General features: G+C 40.6%; 1 protein-coding gene across 5 annotated transcripts in view; it reads left to right on the plus strand.

The window, feature by feature from the left end:
- MED13 (mediator complex subunit 13) overlaps positions 1–20,785 on the plus strand; it is a 246,874-nt gene that overhangs the window by 96,874 nt on the left and 129,215 nt on the right. For all 5 annotated transcript variants that reach the window (XR_011557594.1, XR_011557595.1, XM_070735377.1 and 2 more), the window contains exon 5: positions 11,512–11,709. Coding sequence is in view for 3 of the 5 variants with exons in the window: in XM_070735377.1 (XP_070591478.1) it covers positions 11,512–11,709 (198 nt within the window). In the remaining 2 variants the exon portion in view is untranslated. The remainder of the gene's footprint in view (positions 1–11,511; positions 11,710–20,785) is intronic.

Consider the following 20,785-nt stretch of genomic DNA (forward strand, 5'->3'; position numbering starts at 1 on the left):
CCTAAAGTCGGCGTCCCTCAGGTACCTATCCTTTAAAGTAGCATTCCTGGTGGCTATTACCTCTGCCCGACGCATTCGGAGCTGGCTGCCCTCTCAATCAGGCAGGACCTTTGTCAATTTCATCAGGACAAGGTAGTCTTGCGACTGGACCCTACTTCTTACCCAAGGTCAGTTCCATGTTCCACAGAACTCAGGATATTGTCCTACCTTCCTTCTGCCTCCAACCGAGACCATCCCTTGGCAATTAGATGGTACACCCTGGATCTCATTAGAGCGCTGAGAATCTATATCCAACGCACAGGACCCTTTCGGAGGTCAGAAGCACTTTTTATAGCCTGTCACCCCAGAGTCATGGGTGCCAAAGTGTCTTCAACAGTAATAGGCCGTTGGATCAGAGGGACTATATCTAAGGCCTATGAGTCGGCCTCCCTCTCAGTTCCAAGGAACATCACAGCGCATTCCACCAGGAGCGCAGCCACCTCGGCCGCTTGGGCGACTCAAGTCCCGTTGGAGGAGGTCTGCAAAGCAGCCACTTGGGCCTCGCCAAATTCCTTCATCAGGCACTACAAGATTGATTCTTACGCTTCAGCGGACGCTGCCTTCGGCAGAAGGGTACTCCAATCCGTTATCTCACACGATAGCAATCTAATCCCACCCTAGGGACCATCTATTGGGTATGTCCCATGTGACTGCTGGACCCGCTCCTTCAGTACGGAGAATAGGCGTTGATTGCTTACCTGAACGCCTCTTCTCGTACGGTGAGCGGGTACAGCAGTCACTTCCCGCCCTTGTATGTGTCTTCTTTACCTTCCTATAACCTTTTCTTCCTCTAACAATAAGAGTTGAACACTACAGAGCTTCACAGCTGAGCCTAGTCTATGGATTCGCGAATTCTGGGGAAGGGGCGGATCCGGCAAGCTTTTTTAACACTAGGCTCAGTTCCACCGGATTGGACGATGAGCAACCCATGTGACTGCTGTACCCGCTCACCGTACGAGAAGAGGCGTTTCAGGTAAGCAATCAACGCCTATTTTGGTATAGCAAAGAGCACTGGTCTCCAAACAAACTGGTAATTTGTCCAAGTCCCTTATCAGTTCTGTGATACTTAGCTTGCAGCTGTGAGGTAATTCACAGGCCTTCTTCTTTCACAAAGTGAAACACACTTTTCCCTGGTTTAGTTTCAAAGCGGGAAAAAATCAGCACACCAAAAGTCAAAGTCAGTAAAGCAGTCACGAACACAACGATCAGATAATCTCCACAATGGCCAAACCCACAGGCTGCTATTGTTGTTGCCTATGCATCGCTCTCTGCATGCGTGGCTGTATCATTAACTCTTGTTCTGAATCCAAGGAGGAGCTAGATAATTGATCTCCTGAGCTGTCTGCCCCCACTCTCGTCCTCCCTGTCACTCATGTCTTTTTGGTCAGAGGAGCCTTCATCAGCAGATTCCATGGGAGGGGCAAAACAGGCCTGCAGCATGTGGATGTCTCCCCCACATCCACAGTCCTTGGGGCAGGAGCTGGGCCAGAGCTAACAACAACAGAGAGGTGTCTAAAAGATTGCTGGTTCTTGAAAACTGATATCATGCAAGGTTTTCTAAAAGAAAATACCTTGGGACCAGCTATACTTACAAAGGAGAATGTTTGTAGCTCAGGGTTGAAATGAGGCATCCTGGGTGGTTCTGATCTTGTGTTGTTTTCTTGCAGACGTTTCACTAGCCAACTAGGTTACATTATCAGTGATAGTGAGGGAGTGGTGTTTTCAAACTGATGATGTTACCTAGTTTGTAATGAAATGTTTGCATGAAAATAATCCAGCTCAGGGGAGCATCAAGAACACCCCATCCCAGTTATACTTCCCTAATTTAACAATTGGGGATGCTATTATTAAGTTGGCCCTGCTGTTATGAACCAAATCAACTTCTGCGGCTTCAAGCAGTTGATTTTAGTTGCTTTGAGGTGGTGGTGGAGTTAGATAGAATTGAGGGAAGCAGTTTTTAATAGGAAAGTGAACACAAGAACAAGGGGACACAATCTGAAGTTAGTTGGGGGAAAGATCAAAAGCAACGTGAGAAAATATTATTTCACTGAAAGAGTAGTAGATCCTTGGAACAAACTTCCAGCAGACGTTGTTGATAAATCCACAGTAACTGAATTTAAACATGCCTGGGATAAACATATATCCATTGTAAGATAAAAATACAGGAAATAATATAAGGGCAGACTAGATGGACCATGAGGTATTTTTCTGCCGTCAGTCTTCTATGTTTCTATATTAAATGTTTGAAGTCATATAGATTAAATTTAGGGCCCATAGGTCATAGGCAGAAATTTAATTCTCCATGACTGGTGTTTACTCTTCAAGACTTCGGAGAGGGGCGGCATACAAATCTAAAAAATAATAGTAATAATAAGACTGGTGTGGCCTCTATGTAGCTTAACTGGGATCTATACTAGTTGCAGTTTCTAGACAGTTATTAAATGCAGCTCTACAAAGAATATGCTGAGAATTATTTAGATATTGATGACTGAGGCTTGCCTATTAAGTTAAAGGTGCAAGTAGTGTATCAGTCAAAGGTGGCCATGGCTTCTCTTTGTGACTGGTTGGCTGGGTTTGTAGCAATACTTTACTGGCAGTCCTGGGCTTAGGACCATCCATTTAATGAAAGTTATGACAGCCTTGGGGAAAAAAGTGATTGACTACCTGTCATCAAAGTTATGACTGCTGCACCACTCCAGCTGTGATGTGCTATCTGATCGCAATTTGGGTGCTTGGCAATTGGCTCACATTGATGACTAGTTGCAGCGTCCTGTGGACACACAGTTGTGACTTTCAATCTTCTTATCTGTTTTTCAACAAACAATAATTGGATCAGGTATTATTATTATTAATTAGATTTGTATGCCGCCTTCTCCGAAAACCTGGGGCGGCTTTGTTCAACACAGTTGTTGAATGTAATGTCCACAATAAAAATGGTCAGGAATCCGAGTCTAGTGACACAGTGGCTGAATTAATGGATTGCATTACTTAGTGATCAAAATTCCAGTTGCAGTTGTGGTTGTAGGTCAAAGTTACTTGCATATTAAAATTAAGTATACTATAAATCCTAAACTATGCATTAGTTATAGACAGCTTACAACAGCTCATTCAGTGACCATTCAAAGTTATGATGACACTGAAAAAAATGCAGTTATTTACTTTGAAAAGTCATAAAATGAGACAAAATTCACTTAACTGTCTCACGTAGCGACAGACGTTGCATGCTGATTTGTGGTTGTAAGTTGAGGACTACCTGTACTTCCTGTTCCTTATCTCATCCAGAATAGGCCAATGTCTCAATTCCCAAGCCTGAAACAACTGTGCTCAATACTTTTAGTTGTTTGTGGATAAGGTTTGAATTCCTTGGCTCTCATTCAGCCTGCAACTGTCTCCAGGCAATTGTCACGCACCTACACATTCCAGTAGGATAGAGAGATAATGTAATCCGCATACTGATGATACAGCAGTGCAGATCACTGGATCACCACCCCTGCTGACTTAATATAAACAGGAAAGAGAGAGAGGATAAAATACTATGGAATCCTACAAGGCAAAAACCACCTAAAGTGGAACAGAAATCTCCCCCTTATTTATTTGTTTGTTTGTTTATTTATTTGTTTGTTTATCTATCTATTATCTATATCTATCTGTCTGTCTGTCTGTTTGTTTGTTTGTTTGTTTGATTGATTGATTGATTGATTGATTGATTTTTATGCCGCCCTTCTCCTTAGACTCAGGGTGACTTACAACATGTTGGCAATAGCACTTTTTAACAGAGCCAGCCTATTGCCCCCCACAATCCGGGTCCTCATTTTACCCACCTCGGAAGGATGGAAGGCTGAGTCAACCTTGGAGCCGGTGATGAGATTTTGAACCACTGACCTTCAGATCTACAGTCAGCTTCAGTGGCCTGCAGTACAGCACTCTACCTGCTGTGCCACCCCGGCTCTTTTGTGGCTTTCATACAGGGAATTTCATACAGGAATAAAACAAGCATCAAGGAAAGGAACTTGTAGGTCTTATTGTCCAAACCCTCACAAATGAAACCATTGTATTGGTTTCCCTGTAAACCTCCCCCCCCCCCCACCACTTAGCAATTTTATTGAGCAAAGCAGGATAATTAAAAGAAATGCTCCCTGTGTTTCTCCAAGTAAAATTCACCAGTTAGGACGATCAAAGACGTTTGTGCACTAAGTCCAGAGTTGAAACAAGACTGGCTAAAGAATAGGCTTCTTACTACAGGTAGTCCTGGTCTTAACAGACTTTTTGGTTTGCTTGTTTGGATTTCACTATTAAATGACTGGTTATGGGAGGCCAGTTATACCTCTGCTGAAGCTTGGTCTTATGGCAGGTGACTCCCTCTGTGAGGGTGGGTACCCCATTAAGATAACCCCAGAGATTTAGGTAATCTGAGGGGGTTCTTAAATGCTGGGGGGAAATTTTCAGGAAATGTTGCAGTCTTGGTAACCTATTGAATAAAGAAAGAAAATGGGCCACTAAGGTGCTTTTCTGAGGAATTATTTTTCCCTTTTGCATTGGCATTCTTAGGAGACAGCTAGGGTGTGAGTGATGTAAGACTTGGCCAGAAAAAGCTGGACATGCTTCAGAATGTATAATTATTTCCCTATCTTTAAGAAAATATTTCTCCCAAGGCACACATATTCATCAGCTTGTTCTAGGTTTTTGTTTTTTTGGCTATTAATGTGCAATCTACAATTGTTCACCCCGTTTTCACTGTCAAACAGAAGTCTTTTGCCTTTAATTTTGTAATTTTCAGACCAGCATACTTTGCTTTAGAATACAGTCTGTCTATTGCAATCAAGTGGTTCAGGATCTCTTCCAACAATCCACCGTCCGAAATGCTATAATTCAAGTCTATAACATGATTGTGCATTTTCTTTAAATTGATGGAGATAAAATAAATCTATTTGCTCTCATGAATAGGCTTCTCAGTGAGCCAGGTCGGGGTGAAATCTAGTAGGTTCTGACCGGTTCTGTCTGGAGAACTGGTAGCGGAAATTTTGAGTAGTCCAGAGAACGGCAAATACCACCTTTGGCTGGCCCCAGAGTGGGGAGAGAATGGGGATTTTGCCGTATCCTTCTCCTGCCACACCCACCAAGCCACACCCACAGAATCACCCTTAAGCCAAGTGCAACATTTGGGTTGAAAATATCTTGTACCATCACTTTTCTCAGCCAGATTAAGAGTCCTTGTTCTTTTCCTCAAGATCGGGGGGTCCCCAAACTTGGCAACTTTAAGAATCGTGGACTTCAACTCCCAGAATTCTCCAGCCAGTTATACTTCTGGGAGTTGAAGTCCACAAGTCTTAAAGTTGCCAGGTTTGAGGACCACTGCTCAAGACCAACAGGATCAAATCTAGCCCAGATAACCAAACCAGGGCATCCTGGTCAACTCCACATGATCTGCTTCAAGGCCAGAGTCCAATCGGGTAGAAATCTGAGTGACTTCATCCACCCGGTATCTTAACATATTTCTCACCATTTCACTGGCCTCCAATTTGCTTCCAGGCACAATTCAAGGTGCTATTACATATAAAGCCCTAGAGGAGAATATTTGTAGCTCAGGATTGAACTATAAGGAAGGCTCCTTCATGTTCTCTGAGCTTGCTGGTTTTCTTGCAGATATTTCATTGCTCAACTTAGTAACATCACCAGTGCTATAGGAAGAGCTATATTTGTTTTATTCTAGTAGCTGGATATCTGTGCTTTGCTACGATAAATTGACAGTTAAAGCTTGAAAATTAATTTGTAGTTACAGGCTTGATACATTGACACCTAAAGCTTGAAAATTTATGTAGAATGTGTAACTCATTAGCATCAGAGCGTGTTAATATAAGGCAACTGGCAGTTGGAACAGAGTTCTTTCCAGGTGGGGAGGTGGAGTAGAACATCTAACTCCTTAGCATCAAAGTGTGATAATATATATAAGAGAGCATTAAATTCTGATGGTCATTTTGAAAAATCCTTTCTTAGTGAGCACCTAGAAGCCAAGAGGAACATTCTTGCAAAGTTTCAAGTTTGTAGGTTTTATGATTCTGGAGATTTCGTGAGGAGTGTATGGGGTTTGGCTTTTATTATATATGAATAAATAGAGAGAAAACCCCACTCCCTTCCAGCACTGATGAGGTCACCTAGTCTCCTCACGCTTGGCCCAGGGTCACCCAGCTGGATTTTATGACTAAGGAGGGTTTTGAACTCCCTGTGTCTCCTGCTGTCTAGCTTGGTACTTTAACCACTAGACCAAACTGGCTCTTCATACTAAGTCTTCATTAACCACCTCAGAGTACCATTAATGGGATGAGGAGTGGTCAGATAAAACCAAATACAGTGGTACCTCGAGATACGAGTTTAATTCGTTCCGGACCTGGGCTCTTAAGTCGAGCAGCTCTTATCTCGAACGACTTTTCCCCATAGGAATTAATGTAAATAATTTTAATTGGTTCCAGCCCTCAAAAAACTCACAAAGTTAGTCTAAATTATGCAGAAAGACATGTTTTTAATGAAGAAATGTACATGTACATATAAATGAATAATGAAGTTTCTTTCACTTAACTTGTAAACTTTCTTAAACTTTTAAATTTACATATGTTCAACTTCTCTGCCACCCAATCCTGTAGGACAGAGGTCCCCAACCCTTTTTGCACCAGGGACCGGCTTTAAGCGATCAAGAGAGGAATGGGTGAATGAATGGACGGAGGGTGGGAAGGAAGGAAGGAAAGAGGGAAGGGACAGGAACAGAGGAAGGAAGCAAGGAAACTTATGAAAGGGGAGAGTAAGAGAGGAATGAGTGAAGGGAGGGAGGGAGGGAAGAAGGTGGGAAGGAGAAAGAAAAGAAGAAATAGAGGAAGGGAAGGTAAAAGAGAGAAAGAAAAAGAGCAAGAAAGAAAGCTGCAAGCACCCCCCCGAGCCCCCCAGGCCGGCTGCAACCTTTTAAAACACGCGCGCCGCTTCGCAGCTGTCTCCTGAAGCCGAACGCGGAAGTTAGCGTTTGGCTTCAGGAGACAGCTCCTTGGCGCTTGTATCTCGAATTTGGGCTTGTAAGTAGAACAAAAATATCTCTCCCCTCCCAGCTCTTATCTCGAGTTGCTCTTAAGTAGAGCAGCTCTTATGTCGGGGTTCCACTGTACATTGGTACCTCTACTTAACAACTTTATTTGTTCCTTGACCAGGTACTTAAGTAGAAAAGTTTGTAAGAAGAAACAATTTTTCCCATAGGAATCAATGTAAAAGCAAATAATGCATGCGATTGGGGAAACCACAGGGAGGGTGAAGGCCCTGTTTCCTCCCAGGAGATTCCTAGAGAGGCCCCATGGAGGCTTCTCCCTGCCTTTTCTGGTTACAGTTCTTGTCGAGACAAAAAAAATCTTGAACACCCGGTTCTTATCTAGAAAAGTTCGTAAGTAGAGGTGTTCTTAGGTAGAGATACCACTGTAAGTAAAACCATAATGATTTTTTGTTTGTGTTGAGAATCTTGAATATTATTGTTGGAATTTACATTAACAGCCAGAAGGTCTTGATAACGGGCTCAGTCTTACTTCTAAAGTGATTTTGAACATATTTTTAACCAGTTCTTCTTAGAAAAACGTGTTTAGCAACTTTTCCACTGTATCTATGTGAAGTGTTCTATCTATTGAAATGTATATTTCCTAACATTGGTTAATGTACTTTCAGAGACCACCCTTTTATTATTAGGCTGTCCTTCATTTATGAAAATAAAATTGAACTCTGACTTTATAGCATCCTGTAGTATTGACTTCAGTATATTATTTTTGTTCTTTTTCTTATTTTTTTATTTTTAAAATTACCACATGGTATACCAGAATATTGTTTCCATTCTTGATTTGTTTTAATGAGTTTCTGTGTCGGATGTTCAGAAGGATTAATTTCTAGCTGTTGTTATGGAACATGATTTTTATATAACATACTGTTTTAGTACACATACATTTTAATGAGGGACAATAAGTCCTTGTCCTGAAATTGCCAGTAATCAGTAGCTCTTTATTGAAACTCAGCTTTCCTTCTAAATACAAATAGGACATTCGGTTATGAATTCCTGAGATATTAATTTTTTATACTAGTTTCAGATCTTGTCAGAATTAAGTGATTTATCAATAATACTAAACCACGATTTGGAGTTAAAAACTAATAGTAGTAATATTTAGACTTATATACCGCTTCACAGTGCTTTATCTTTTTTTTTATTTATTCATTTGTCCAATACACAAATACATAGGAAGAAAATAGACATGTGGTAATATAAAAGAGGGTGAAAGTGAACTTAGAGGAGAGGATATATGAAAGGGAGAGAATATATAAGATAGGTGAAAGAAAGGAAAGATAATTGGACAGGGGACGAAAGGCACACCAGTGCACTTATGTACGCCCCTTACTGGCCTCTTAGGAACCTGGAGAGGTCAATCGTGGAGAGTCTAAGGGAGAAATGTTGGGGGTTAGGGGTTGACACAATTGAGTCCGGTAATGAGGTCCACGCTTCGATAACTCGATTGTTGAAATCATATTTTTTACAGTCAAGTTTGGAGTGGTTTGTATTAAGTTTGAATCTGTTGCATGCTCTTGTGTTATTGCGGTTGAAGCTGAAGTAGTCATTGACCGGTAGGACGTTGCAGCATATGATCTTGTGGGCAATACTCAAGTCATGTTTTAGGCGCCGTAGTTCTAGGCTTTCTAGGTCCAGGATTGTTAGTCTATTTTCGTAGGATATTCTGTTTCGAGTGGAGGAGTGAAGGGCTCTTCTGGTGAAGTATTTTTGGACATTTTCAAGGGTGTTGATGTCTGATATGTGGTATGGGTTCCAGACAGATGAGCAGTAGTCTAGGATGGGTCTGGCAAAAGTTTTGTAGGCTCTTGTGAGCAGTGTGAGATTGCCTGAGCAGAAGCTGCGTAGGATCAGGTTAACAACTCTAGAAGCTTTTTTGGCGATATTGTTGCAGTGGGCTTTAGCACTTAGGTCATTCGATATTAGTATTCCAAGGTCTTTTACAGCCCTCTTTAAGCGGTTTACAAAGGGTAAGCATATTGCCCCCAACAATCTGGATCCTCATTTTACTGACTTTGAAAGGATGGGAGGCTAAGTCAACCTTGAGCCTACTGAGATTTGATCTGCCAAACTGCTGGTAGCCAGTAAGCCGGTGATCAGCAGAAGTAGCTTGCAGTACTGTGCTCTAACCACTGCACCACCGAGTGGACACAAACTTGTTTTCTTATCCTGTTCTTTCCTTGCATATCAACATTAAACGTGGTTCAATCTCTCTCTCTTTTTTTTTGGTCTGAAATTTGGAAAGTTGCATTAATAATGATTTTTTGCTCACAAATTATAGTTGCATTTGCAAATAAATTCAGTGACTTTTAAAAACATCCAAATGTTCATGAAAGGGTTAAATAAAGTAGTGTGAGCCATGTTTAAAATGTTTGGGATCAGGGGAAGTGACATCTCTAATAGACGGGACAAATTAGCGCAAGTAGCCTTTGACTTCCCAACATTTATTTAGTGACCATTTAAACTTACAATGGCACTGGAAAAAAAAATCTTTATGACCAGTGCTTGCACTTGTGACTGGTCCTTGTACTTATGACCATTACAGCATCTTGATGGTCACGCGATCACAACTTGGATATTTACAGCATGTATGAGTAATCTTCAACTTAATAGATGTTCTTGTGGTGACTGTTCAAAGTTACAATGGCACTGAAAAAAATGACCATTTTTACACTTGCAACCATTGCAGCATCCCAGTGGTCACGTGATCAAAATTCAAAATTCAGATGTTTGACAACTGATTAATATTTATTTATTTATTATTTATTTATTGGATTTGTATGCCGCCCCTCTCCGTAGAGTCGGGGCGGCTAACAACAGTGACAAAAAACAGAATGTAAAAATCCAATACTACAACAGCTAAAAACCCTTGTTATAAAACCAATCATACATACAAACATACCATGCATAAATTGTAGAAGCCTAGGGGGAAAGATTATCTCAATTCCCCCATGCCTGATGGCAGAGGTGGGTTTTGAGGAGCTTACGAAAGGCAAGGAGGGTGGGGGCTATTCTAATCTCTGGGGGGAGTTGGTACCAGAGGGTCGGGGCCACCACAGAGAAGGCTCTTCCCCTGGGCCCCGCCAACCGAAATTGTTTAGTTGACAGGACCCGGAGAAGGCCCACTCTGTGGGACCTAACTGGTCGCTGGGATTCGTGCGGCAGAAGGCGGTCCCTGAGATAAACTGGCCCGGTCACATGAAGGGCTTTATAGGTCATAACCAACACTTTGAATTGTGACCGGAAACTGATTGGCAACCAATGTTGGTGTGACATGGGCATATTTAGGGAAGCCCATGATTGCTCTCGCAGCTGCATTCTGCATGATCTGAAGTTTCCGAACACTTTTCAAAGGTAGCCCCATGTAGAGAACGTTACAGTAGTCGAGCCTCGAGGTGATGAGGGCATGAGTGACCGTGAGCAGTGAGTCCCGGTCCAGATAGCGCCGCAACTGGTGCACCAGGCGAACCTGGGCAAACGCCCCCCTCGCCACAACTGAAAGGTGTTTCTCTAATGTGAGCTGTGGATCGAGGAGGATGCCCAAGTTGCAGACCCTCTCTGAGGTGGTCAATGATTCCCCCCCCAGGGTGATGGATGGACAGATGGAATTGTCCTTGGGAGGCAAAACCCACAGCCACTCCGTCTTATTTATGACGGTTGCAGGGTTCTGGGTTGCAGGGTTCTGAAGCCACGTGATCCCCATTTGTGACCTTCTGACAAGCAGAATCAAGAGGGAAGTCCGATTCCCTTAACAATCATGTTTCTAACTTTAACAATTTCAGTGATTCACTTAACAACCGTGGCAGGAAAGTTTGTAAAATAAGGCAAACTCACTTAACAACTGTCTCAATTAACAACAGAAAGTTTGGGCTCAGTTGCGGTCAAGGACTACCTCTCATTCTCTTAATTTCCCAAAACGGCTTGTGGAAAGTGGTGATAGGACCTACATTATTATCAAACTCTCTTCTGTTTTTGAGACGATGACGTTAGTCAAAGAGAGAACTGGCTCTACAACCAGTATCTTTTGCAATCGCGTAATTATACTGGCATTTTTATCCTGTCCTCTTTTGCAGGCTTAGGTAATGATACTCCTTTGTATAAATATTCCAAAAGGGAATGTTCACTCTTAAGCCTCTCTTCGATGCTCAACTTTAGCTGCTGAAAGCCATTTTAATAAGAATTATATGCAGCCCTTCGGGGGGGAAATACTGTTTGGCATGCCTCCAAAAATAGATATTTCAGTGAGATAGTCCCGAGGAAGTTTTCACTGGAGAGAACCATCATGATTCCATCAGCAGTCTTTGGACATACGATCCGAGGTTAATTATTGCAGCTCTAATGTGAGATTCTTTTTTCTCTCTCTCTCTCTCTCTGTCTGTCATTCCAACGTCTAGTTATTCTGAGTCCTTTTGGATTAAATGGTACACTCACGGGGCAATCGTTCAAGCTGTCAGACTCCGCTACGAAGAAGCTGATTGGCGAATGGAAGCAGTTCTATCCAATCACGTCCAACTTGAAAGAAGGACTGGAAGAAAAGCAGGAGGAGATGGATTGGGAAGACGACTCTCTAGCTGCTGTGGAGGTCCTTGTTGGTATGGCCTTTTAAAAATGTTTTCCAAAAATGAACCTATATTTGAATGCCGTGTTTTCCCGAAAATACGACCTACTCTGAAGGTCCTAGCTTGATTTTTCCAAGTGCACCCAGTATAGGTCCTTCCCCCCAAAATCATCCCTAATTAAGACCCCACCCACTCCAGGGTGCATGGGTAAAAATTAAGTTAGGGTGGGAATGAGGAGTGGGTGGGACTGCCCTACTTAACCTTTGGATGGTTGCAGCCAGGCCCTGCTCACCCCGACATCTGTTTTGACGGCCCATTTCTTCTGCAGCTGGCAAGACTTTCCTGAAGGCTTCTGCAGCCGATAACACTTCTCTAGATCAATCCAGAGCTCTGTTATCGGCTGCAGAGGTCTTCGGGGAAGACTTACTGCCCGCAGAAGTTCCTGAATCCCTCTGACAGCGAAAAAGGAGGTCGGGGACGATGTGTGCAAGTGATATGAGTTAGTGAACAACATCCCCCCCCCCCCCCAAAAGACCTAGTGCCTTTTTTGGTAGCAAAATAATTAAAATAAGACAGGGTCTTATTTTATTTATTATTTATTTATTTATTTATTATTTATTTATTAGTAATATTTATATGCTACCCAGTTCCAAATGGACTCTGGGTGGCTGACAATAATAAAACAATATATAAATGTTCGGAAACTCCAGATCATGCAGAATGCAGCTGCGAGAGCAATCATGGGCTTCTCTAAGTATGCCCATGTTACTCCAACACTCGGCAGTCTGCATTGGTTGACGATCAGTTTCTGGTCACAATTCACCTATAAAGCCCTTCATGGCATCGGACCAGAATATCTCCGGGACCGCCTTCTGCTGCACGAATCCCAGCGACCGGTTAGGTCCCACAGAGTTGGCCTTCTCCGGGTCCCGTCGACTAAACAATGTCGTCTGGTGGGACCCAGGGGAAGAGCCTTCTCTGTGGTGGCTCTGACCCTCTGGAACAAGCTCCCCCCAGAGATTAGGATTTCCCCCACCTTCCTTGCCTTTCGTAAACTCCTTAAAACCCACCTCTGCCGTCAGGCATGGGGCAATTGAAACATCTCCCCCTTGCCCATGTAGTTTTGGTGTATGATTGATTGTGTGCTTCTTTTTTATATATTGGGGTTTTGTTTTGTGGACTTTTTAACCTAAAACTGTAATTTAGATTGCTAAATATTAGATTTGTTACTATGTACTGTTTTTACCATTGTTGTGAGCCGCCCCGAGTCTGCGGAGAGGGGCGGCATATAAATCCAATAAATCTAATCTAATCTAAATATAGATTACGATCATAACAAGAGTAAAAAGCAATATAAAGGTACATTTGATACCCCATAAAAAACCATGCATTCTTTCAGTCATTCATGGCTGAACCAAGGTGACAAATTTCCCTTATTTTCAGGGAAACATGGTAGTTGCCTGTAGTCCTCAGGTTACAGCATTTTTTTAGTGACCATTGGAAGTTACAACAGAATTGAAGAATGACTAATTATCATTTTTCACAATTACAACTGTTACAGTATCCCCATGGACATGTGATCAAAATCCAGGGGCTCGGCAAATGACTTATAATATTTATGACGGTCACAGCGTCCCAGGGGTGGGTGGGTCATAGAAACATAGAAACATAGAAGTCTGACGGCAGAAAAAGACCTCATGGTCCATCTAGTCTGCCCTTATACTATTTTCTGTATTTTATCTTAGGAGGGATATATGTTTATCCCAGGCATGTTTAAATTCAGTTACTGTGGATTTATCTACCACGTCTGCTGGAAGTTTGTTCCAAGGATCTACTACTCTTTCAGTAATGTGATCCTCTTTTGAGGCCTTCTGAAAAACAAAGTCAATGCAGAAACCAGATTTACTTCACCACCGTGTTACTAACTTTTTTTTAAAATACAAATTTTATTTTTCTCCAACATAAAATAAAAACAATACATAAATACAAACACTAAAACCATGCTTAGAATAAAACATTTTTTTCTTTTTCTGTTAATCATTCAATGGAGGCTTATCTTTCTTCCATTTAAAAAAAACCTATAGAACTTATACAACATTAGCAAATGAAAAACCTCAAAATAACAATCTTTTTCCCACCTTGCACTAGAAAATTACATGAGTATAAACAATATCAAACTCTCTATTATACCAATCTTAATTCAAACTTTCATTTCTGCATTAAATTAATTAATCCAGTATCAATTTATCATATAATTACTAGAGGTTCTCTATATATCTAAAATAGAAAGAATACTTCTTACCATATATCACATAAATTATATTAGAAAATTCTATATGTTTAAATTCTTATCAATAAGTAAATGTGTCGTATCATTATATAGTGCTACCACCAATTTGTATCTTGCCATCTGGCTAACAATATTTTAATTCAATTTTCATATTTATCTTTCCCCAAAATAACTAAGTATTAATATTTATTTATTTTTTAATGTTCCATCCAGTCATATAACTTTCCCCATGTTACTAACTTAAACTTCCCTCATGATTCACTTAACAACTTCATTAAATGGGGGGAAACTCACTCACAAATGTCTCACTTAGCAACAGAAAGTTTGGGCTCAATTGTGGTTTTAAGTTGTGGATTACTGCTTAGTTATAAAACAATGTCAAATGTCCTGCCAGGAGTGAGGAAATTATCATAGTCTATATCTAAGAAAGTTACGTCAATGGGGATTTTTGCAGCAATTAAGGTTATTAAGAAGCAAGGATATTGACAAAATTGAATGGGTCCAAAGACAGGCTACAAGAATGGTGGAAGGTCTTAAGCATAAAACGTATCAGGAAAGACTTCATGAACTCAATCGGTATAGTCTGGAGGACAGAAGGGAAAGGGGGGACATGATCAAAACATTTAAATATGTTAAAGGGTTAAATAAGGTTCAGGAGGGAAGTGTTTTTAAAAGGAAAGTGAACACAAGAACAAGGGGACACAATCTGAAGTTAGTTGGGGGAAAGATCAAAAGCAACATGAGAAAATATTATTTTACTGAAAGAGTAGTAGATCCTTGGAACAAACTTCCAGCAGACATGGTTGGTAAATCCACAGTAACTGAATTTAAACATGCCTGGGATAAACATATATCCATTGTAAGATAAAATACAGGAAATAGTATAAGGGCAGACTAGATGGACCATGAGGTCTTTTTCTGCCGTCAGTCTTCTTTGTTTCTATATTTCTATGATTCAGAAATATAATCCATGTAATCCTCAATTTATGACTGCAATAGGGCTTTCCCATAAGAGTTGTTAAGTCACGGCTTTTTCTTGTGGCAGTCATTAAATGAATGCAGTGGTCGTAAAGTGAATCCATTGTTTCCCATGGGGCGTTTTGTGCTGAAAACTGGAAGATAATGCCAACCATGGGTCACCGGTGGCTACTGCCATCAGAATTTTGAAACCAGGTTTGGGGGGGGTGTCTCTTGTAACTATAAATGGTCACTAAGCGGCCAGTCATAAGTCAAGGACTACTTGTAACTTCAACAGAGGAGTTATAGAGGTTTGTCTGTTATAGAGGTCTGTCCAATAAAGCACTTGAGTTTTCAATTTCTTTAAAAAAATATCAGATTACATATTTCCTGTATTCTGAAGCAGAAACTTGCTTGGAAATAGCTGTTGGGCGACTTGCAATCCATCATGAGGACACACAACATGCTGTTACTTACCTGCCTCTTCTCTGGAGCTTTCTTAGTCAGGAATTGTGTCATAAACACACTGATTTAAGAGCTGTTAATTGCCTACTGAAAATAGCAGTTATTTTGTCCCTACCTGCTTACTTGCATGGATATGTAATTCATGAAAGCTTGTGCAATAATAAATTAATTACACACTACATTACTCTTTGTTGTATAAATAAATCCCTGGGCTCTGAGTTTATAATATGTTTTTTTAATTTTAACTGGAATTAGAAAGCTTTAAAGGTAGTATTAGGAGAACTTAAAGGCTTTGCCAGAAAAGAGCACAATAAGAATGAGGAGCAAACTGTAAAATAGAAAGCAATACAATAGAATTGTGCAAATTAACGTAAGTCTAAAATAGCTATTCAGGCAAGTCTTTTACAAAGGGAACTCGATGTCAGTTGATTCCAGTTATGGAATGTAAAACAAACTATTCACATAGATGATTCAATTTCCCCCCCTAATATAAATATAGGAAGAAAGAAGAAACTCTAAAAGAGGACCAGTATTTTAATTTCATTTTTACTGTTAAATATTGTTATTTAATCCTAATGACTACTTGATTGCATTATTATGACAATAAATATTTGTTTTGTTCATTGGCATTGTCTGAAAAACACATATTTTTGAAATTTATTTGTTTATTTATTCAACTTCTATGCTGCCCAATCCCACAGGACTCAGAGCAGCTTACAACAAAATATAAAAATACAGTTAACAATAAAAAGAAGTCCAATATAAATTAAAACAATAACTCCAGTAAAAATTCACAACTCAGCAATCCAATCAACACAACATACCATTCAATGCGATTTGGCTATGAGATATGTAAATTCATAGCCCCCAGGCTTGTCGTCAAAGCCAGGTCTTCCTAGCCTTTCAGAAGGCCAACAGTGTGAGAGAAGTACAGACATTGGGGGGGGGGGGAGTTGGGGCGGCCACAGAGAAGGCCCTCTCTCGCAGCCCCAGCAATGTGCATTGCTTAGTCGACAGGGCCCTGGGAAGGCCAACTCTGTGTGATCTTATTGGTTTCTGGGAGATATACGGCAGGAGACGATCCCGTAAATTTAAGAGGCCTAGCCTTGTTAAAATTGAGATGTACAGGTACACCTCGAGTTACAATCTCAATTGAGATCAGAATTTCCATTGGTAAGCCTGGCACTGGACCAGAATATCTCCGAGACCGCCTTCTGCCGCACGAATCCCAGTGACCGATTAGGTCCCACAGAGTGGGCCTTCTCCGGGTCCCGTCAACTAAACAATGTCGGTTGGCGGGCCCCAGGGGAAGAGCCTTCTCTGTGGCAGCCCCGACTCTCTGGAACCAACTCCCCCCCAGAGATTAGAACTGCCCCTACTCTCCCTGCCTTTCGTAAACTCCTTAAAACCCACCTTTGTCGTCAGGCATGGGGGAACTGAATCACCTCCCCCGGGCATGTACAATTTATGCATGGTATGTTTGTGTGTATGTTTGTTTAGTTAAAGGGTTTTTTTAAATATTTTAAATTATATTTAGATTTGTCATGAATTGTTGTATCTTGCTGTGAGCCGCCCCGAATCTGAGGAGAGGGGCGGCATTCAAATCTAAATAATAAATAAATACATAAATAATAAAGCCAAGTGGTTCTTAAGTGAGTCCTATCCAATTTAACAACATTTTTGCCATGGTTGTTAAGCAAATCATGGCAGTTGTTCAGTGAATCGTGCAGCTGTTAAGCAAATTCTTTTGTTTGACAGAAGTCAGGTGGGAAGGTCACAAATGAATTCCGAAATAAACGGCCAGAGAGTAAGGCTCTGCACCCAGAAGAAAAATTACTTCCCCCAGTGAAGAAAATATTTTTATTAATAAAATTCATAACTCACACAGCAAACATCTGGATGAAATTGCCAACGGGGGGAAAAAGCTTGTAAATATACATTCTATGGAAACCTATTTAAATAATTTATTTGTAACGTTAAGCTTACCAGAATTATGAAATACGATAATTAGCTTTGCTGCTTACCAAAGTTATCTCTCTATATACATCAGTGAAAACCACTCGCACCGTAATCACAAAATCTCCAGAACCATAAAGCCTACAAACCTGAAATTTGCCACGTATGTTCCTCTTGACTTCTAAATACGCACTAAGAAAGGATTTTTCAGAATGGCCATCAGAAGGGGTCGTGCATACATGCCTGGAGGTGGGGGTGAATAGAGCCCCCCCATGACAATAATTGGGCCCCCTAGGGGTCCGTAGACCACAAATTGAGAACCACTGCTAGGTAGAATATTGCTTTACAGTATATTTGTTTATAGTCTGGGTAAATAAAACCATATTTTAACACATGCAGGTAAATGCAATCACTCATTTAGGGAACATTTGACGTTGCACTGATTCTGAAAAAAAGTGACTTTTGACCATTTTTCACACTTAACGACCATTGCTAATCCCCACGGTCACACGATCACAATTCAGATGCTTGGCAACTGGCATGTATTTATGATGGTTGCTGTGCCCCGGAGTCACACAATCCCCTTTGACGACAAGCAAAATCAAGGGGGAAGTCAGATTCACTTCATAACCATGTTACTAACTTAACTGCTACAGCGATTATTTTATTGATTAATTAATTAATTATTTAGATTTGTATGCCACCCCTCTCCGGAGACTCGGAGCGGCATGATACTTGTCCTATTCAGCAATGGAAATCTTCACTTCAATTGTTAGTCATAAGTCAAGGACTACCTGTGTTAGGTTACAAAGTTCTAAATAGAAATAATAGGAAATACTGGTAGCTCGGATTTTAGATTTTGGCAGTTGTTTTGCTCTCCAAGCTTGTTTCAATTTAGTTTCTGAACGTTTCATTACCAGACTAGGTAACATCAGCAGGATTTTCTTGACCTATTCTCCTTAGCTTATAAATGTCTTGTGTGCAAGTGTGGTCAGTTGGTCGTTTGGTTGGTTGTTTATTTGGAACTATATTTAAATTCTGAGCAGCTGATGTAAATAGAGTCAAACATTCACTCACTCTTATATCTGTATTGTTCCATTGTTGTTGTGAGCCACCCCGAGTCTTCGGAGAGGGGTGGCATACAAGTCTATTAAATTATTATAATTAAATTATTATTATTATAAGGTTCTTGGGAGTATAAAATTATCCAGGAGAACTCTTTATAGCTTTCTGAGTTCCAGAGGGGGAAAGAAAAACACGATAGAAGTAGGATGTAAGTAATTTAAGAAAGTCCTTGTTTAGCTTTGATTAACTATCAAGATTTACTTATCTGAAGTCTTGCCTCGAATAATCTTCCTGTTCTTTGGATGTCAGAACAGTTGTCAGCCACACTGGGCTTGCTTGGTACAATGCAACTTTTTAAAAAAAGATGACAGTGAGATGGATTAAAATTTAAGTAGCTTGGTACAGTAGAGTGGCATTATTTTGGACCCAACTAGAGTAGGATTTACAGCCCAGATGTTTTTTTTAAAAAGCTTTATTGCTTTGGTGGAGGAACAGAAAAAAGTAGATAAATTATATTACATCACTGACAAGGAACATGCTTTTAGCTTAGCGCTGCTCTGAAGATAATCGAGACAGAGACAAAATGAGAGAGCTCCTCAAGGATTTATATGTGAGAACAGAGGTAGTTTCAGGTTTCATAGCTGAAGAAAACCGCGTACTATGCATTACTGAACTTAAATGGAGAAGCCAGTAATTTAATTTTCCAAACTGTTCCTTGGCTGTCTGTGATTCGGAGGAAAGAAAAATTTCTAAAGTCCTATATCCCACAGCTTGTAGTTAATAGTGCACATGGGCGCAATGTTATTGCACATTTTTTTGAAATGGAAAGCAAGAAATCAGAGATGGGGTGTGTGGGGAGCATGTGATTTTACTGTGAGGACGCTGTTCTCGTACAGCTTCCTCTGTTGTCTGCTTAGTCACCACACGTTGTCTAAAATGTATATTTGCTTCATGCGATCTAGGCCAAGTCTCACTCTGGTTTGGCTGAAACTAGGAGTGATAACTAGAGAATGAACACCCAATGTACTTTCCTACAGTTGCAGGGAAACACCCAGAATCTTGTAGTAGGTCGCTTTAAATGCAACTTTAAAAAAGAAAAAGGAAAAAGAAAGGAAAAAAAGTCCCAAACTTTCTCTCTATTCCCAGGAAACGTATAAAACGTATCAGGAAAGACTTCATGAACTCAATCTGTATAGTCTGGAGGACAGAAGGAAAAGGGGGGACATGATCGAAACATTTAAATATGTTAAAGGGTTAAATAAGGTCCAGGAGGGAAGTGTTTTTAATAGGAAAGTGAACACAAGAACAAGGGGGCACAATCTGAAGTTAGTTGGGGGAAAGATTTATTTATTTATTTATTTATTATTTGGATTTGTATGCCGCCCCTCTCCGAAGATCAAAAGCAACGTGAGAAAATATTATTTTACTGAAAGAGTAGTAGATCCTTGGAACAAACTTCCAGCAGACGTGGGTGGTAAATCCACAGTCACTGAATTGAAACATGCCTGAGATAAACATATATCCATTGTAAGATAAAATACAGGAAATAGTATAAGGGCAGACTAGATGGACCATGAGGTCTTTTTCTGCCGTCAATCTTCTATGTTTCTATGAAACCCAAGTACTGTATAACAAAATTGGCTACTGTATGTTTTTTTGTTTTCTGGATCCCCCTGTCCCATTAATTATTTTTAAATTGTTTATAGTTTTAGAATTGTAAGCTGCCCAGAAACACTTGGTTGGGGTGGGTAGCTATAGAAATTTAGACACACACACACACACACACACACACACACACACACACACACACATACCAGTGGTGGGTTCCACCAGTTTGCACAGGTTTGGGTGAAGCGGTAGCAGCGGTAGTGGGAAGGTCTGCCCAGACGTCTTCAAGAACACTCTGCCCATGTGCAAAGGTTTCTACGCATGTGAGAGGCATTGCACACAAAGTGCGCCCACACACTCCCATTCCCAAACCAGTAACAAAGGTAAGTAGTACCCAACACACCCACACACACAGAGAGAGTAGATGGTTGGATTGAATATTTTCCTACCATTTTTAGATCTTAACCAGGAGAGTCTTCTTTCATGGCTTGGGAGATACAGTATTTATCCAGCCATATTGGTTGTGTTTATATTATACTAATGCAGATAGTTCTTGGTTTATGACCACAATTGAGCCCAATATTTCTGTTACTAAGCAAGACAGTTGTTCAGTGAGTTTTGCCCTGTTTTATGACCTATCTTGTCACAGTTGTTAAGTGAATCACTGCTATTGTTAAGTTAGTCTCTGTAGTTGTTCAGTTTGAAACACGATTATTTAATGAATCTGGCTTCCCCCTTGTTTGTCAGAAAGTCACGAAAGATGATCAA

This window comes from Erythrolamprus reginae, chromosome 1 (genome assembly GCF_031021105.1).
Source record: "Erythrolamprus reginae isolate rEryReg1 chromosome 1, rEryReg1.hap1, whole genome shotgun sequence".
Lineage (NCBI taxonomy): Eukaryota > Metazoa > Chordata > Lepidosauria > Squamata > Dipsadidae > Erythrolamprus > Erythrolamprus reginae.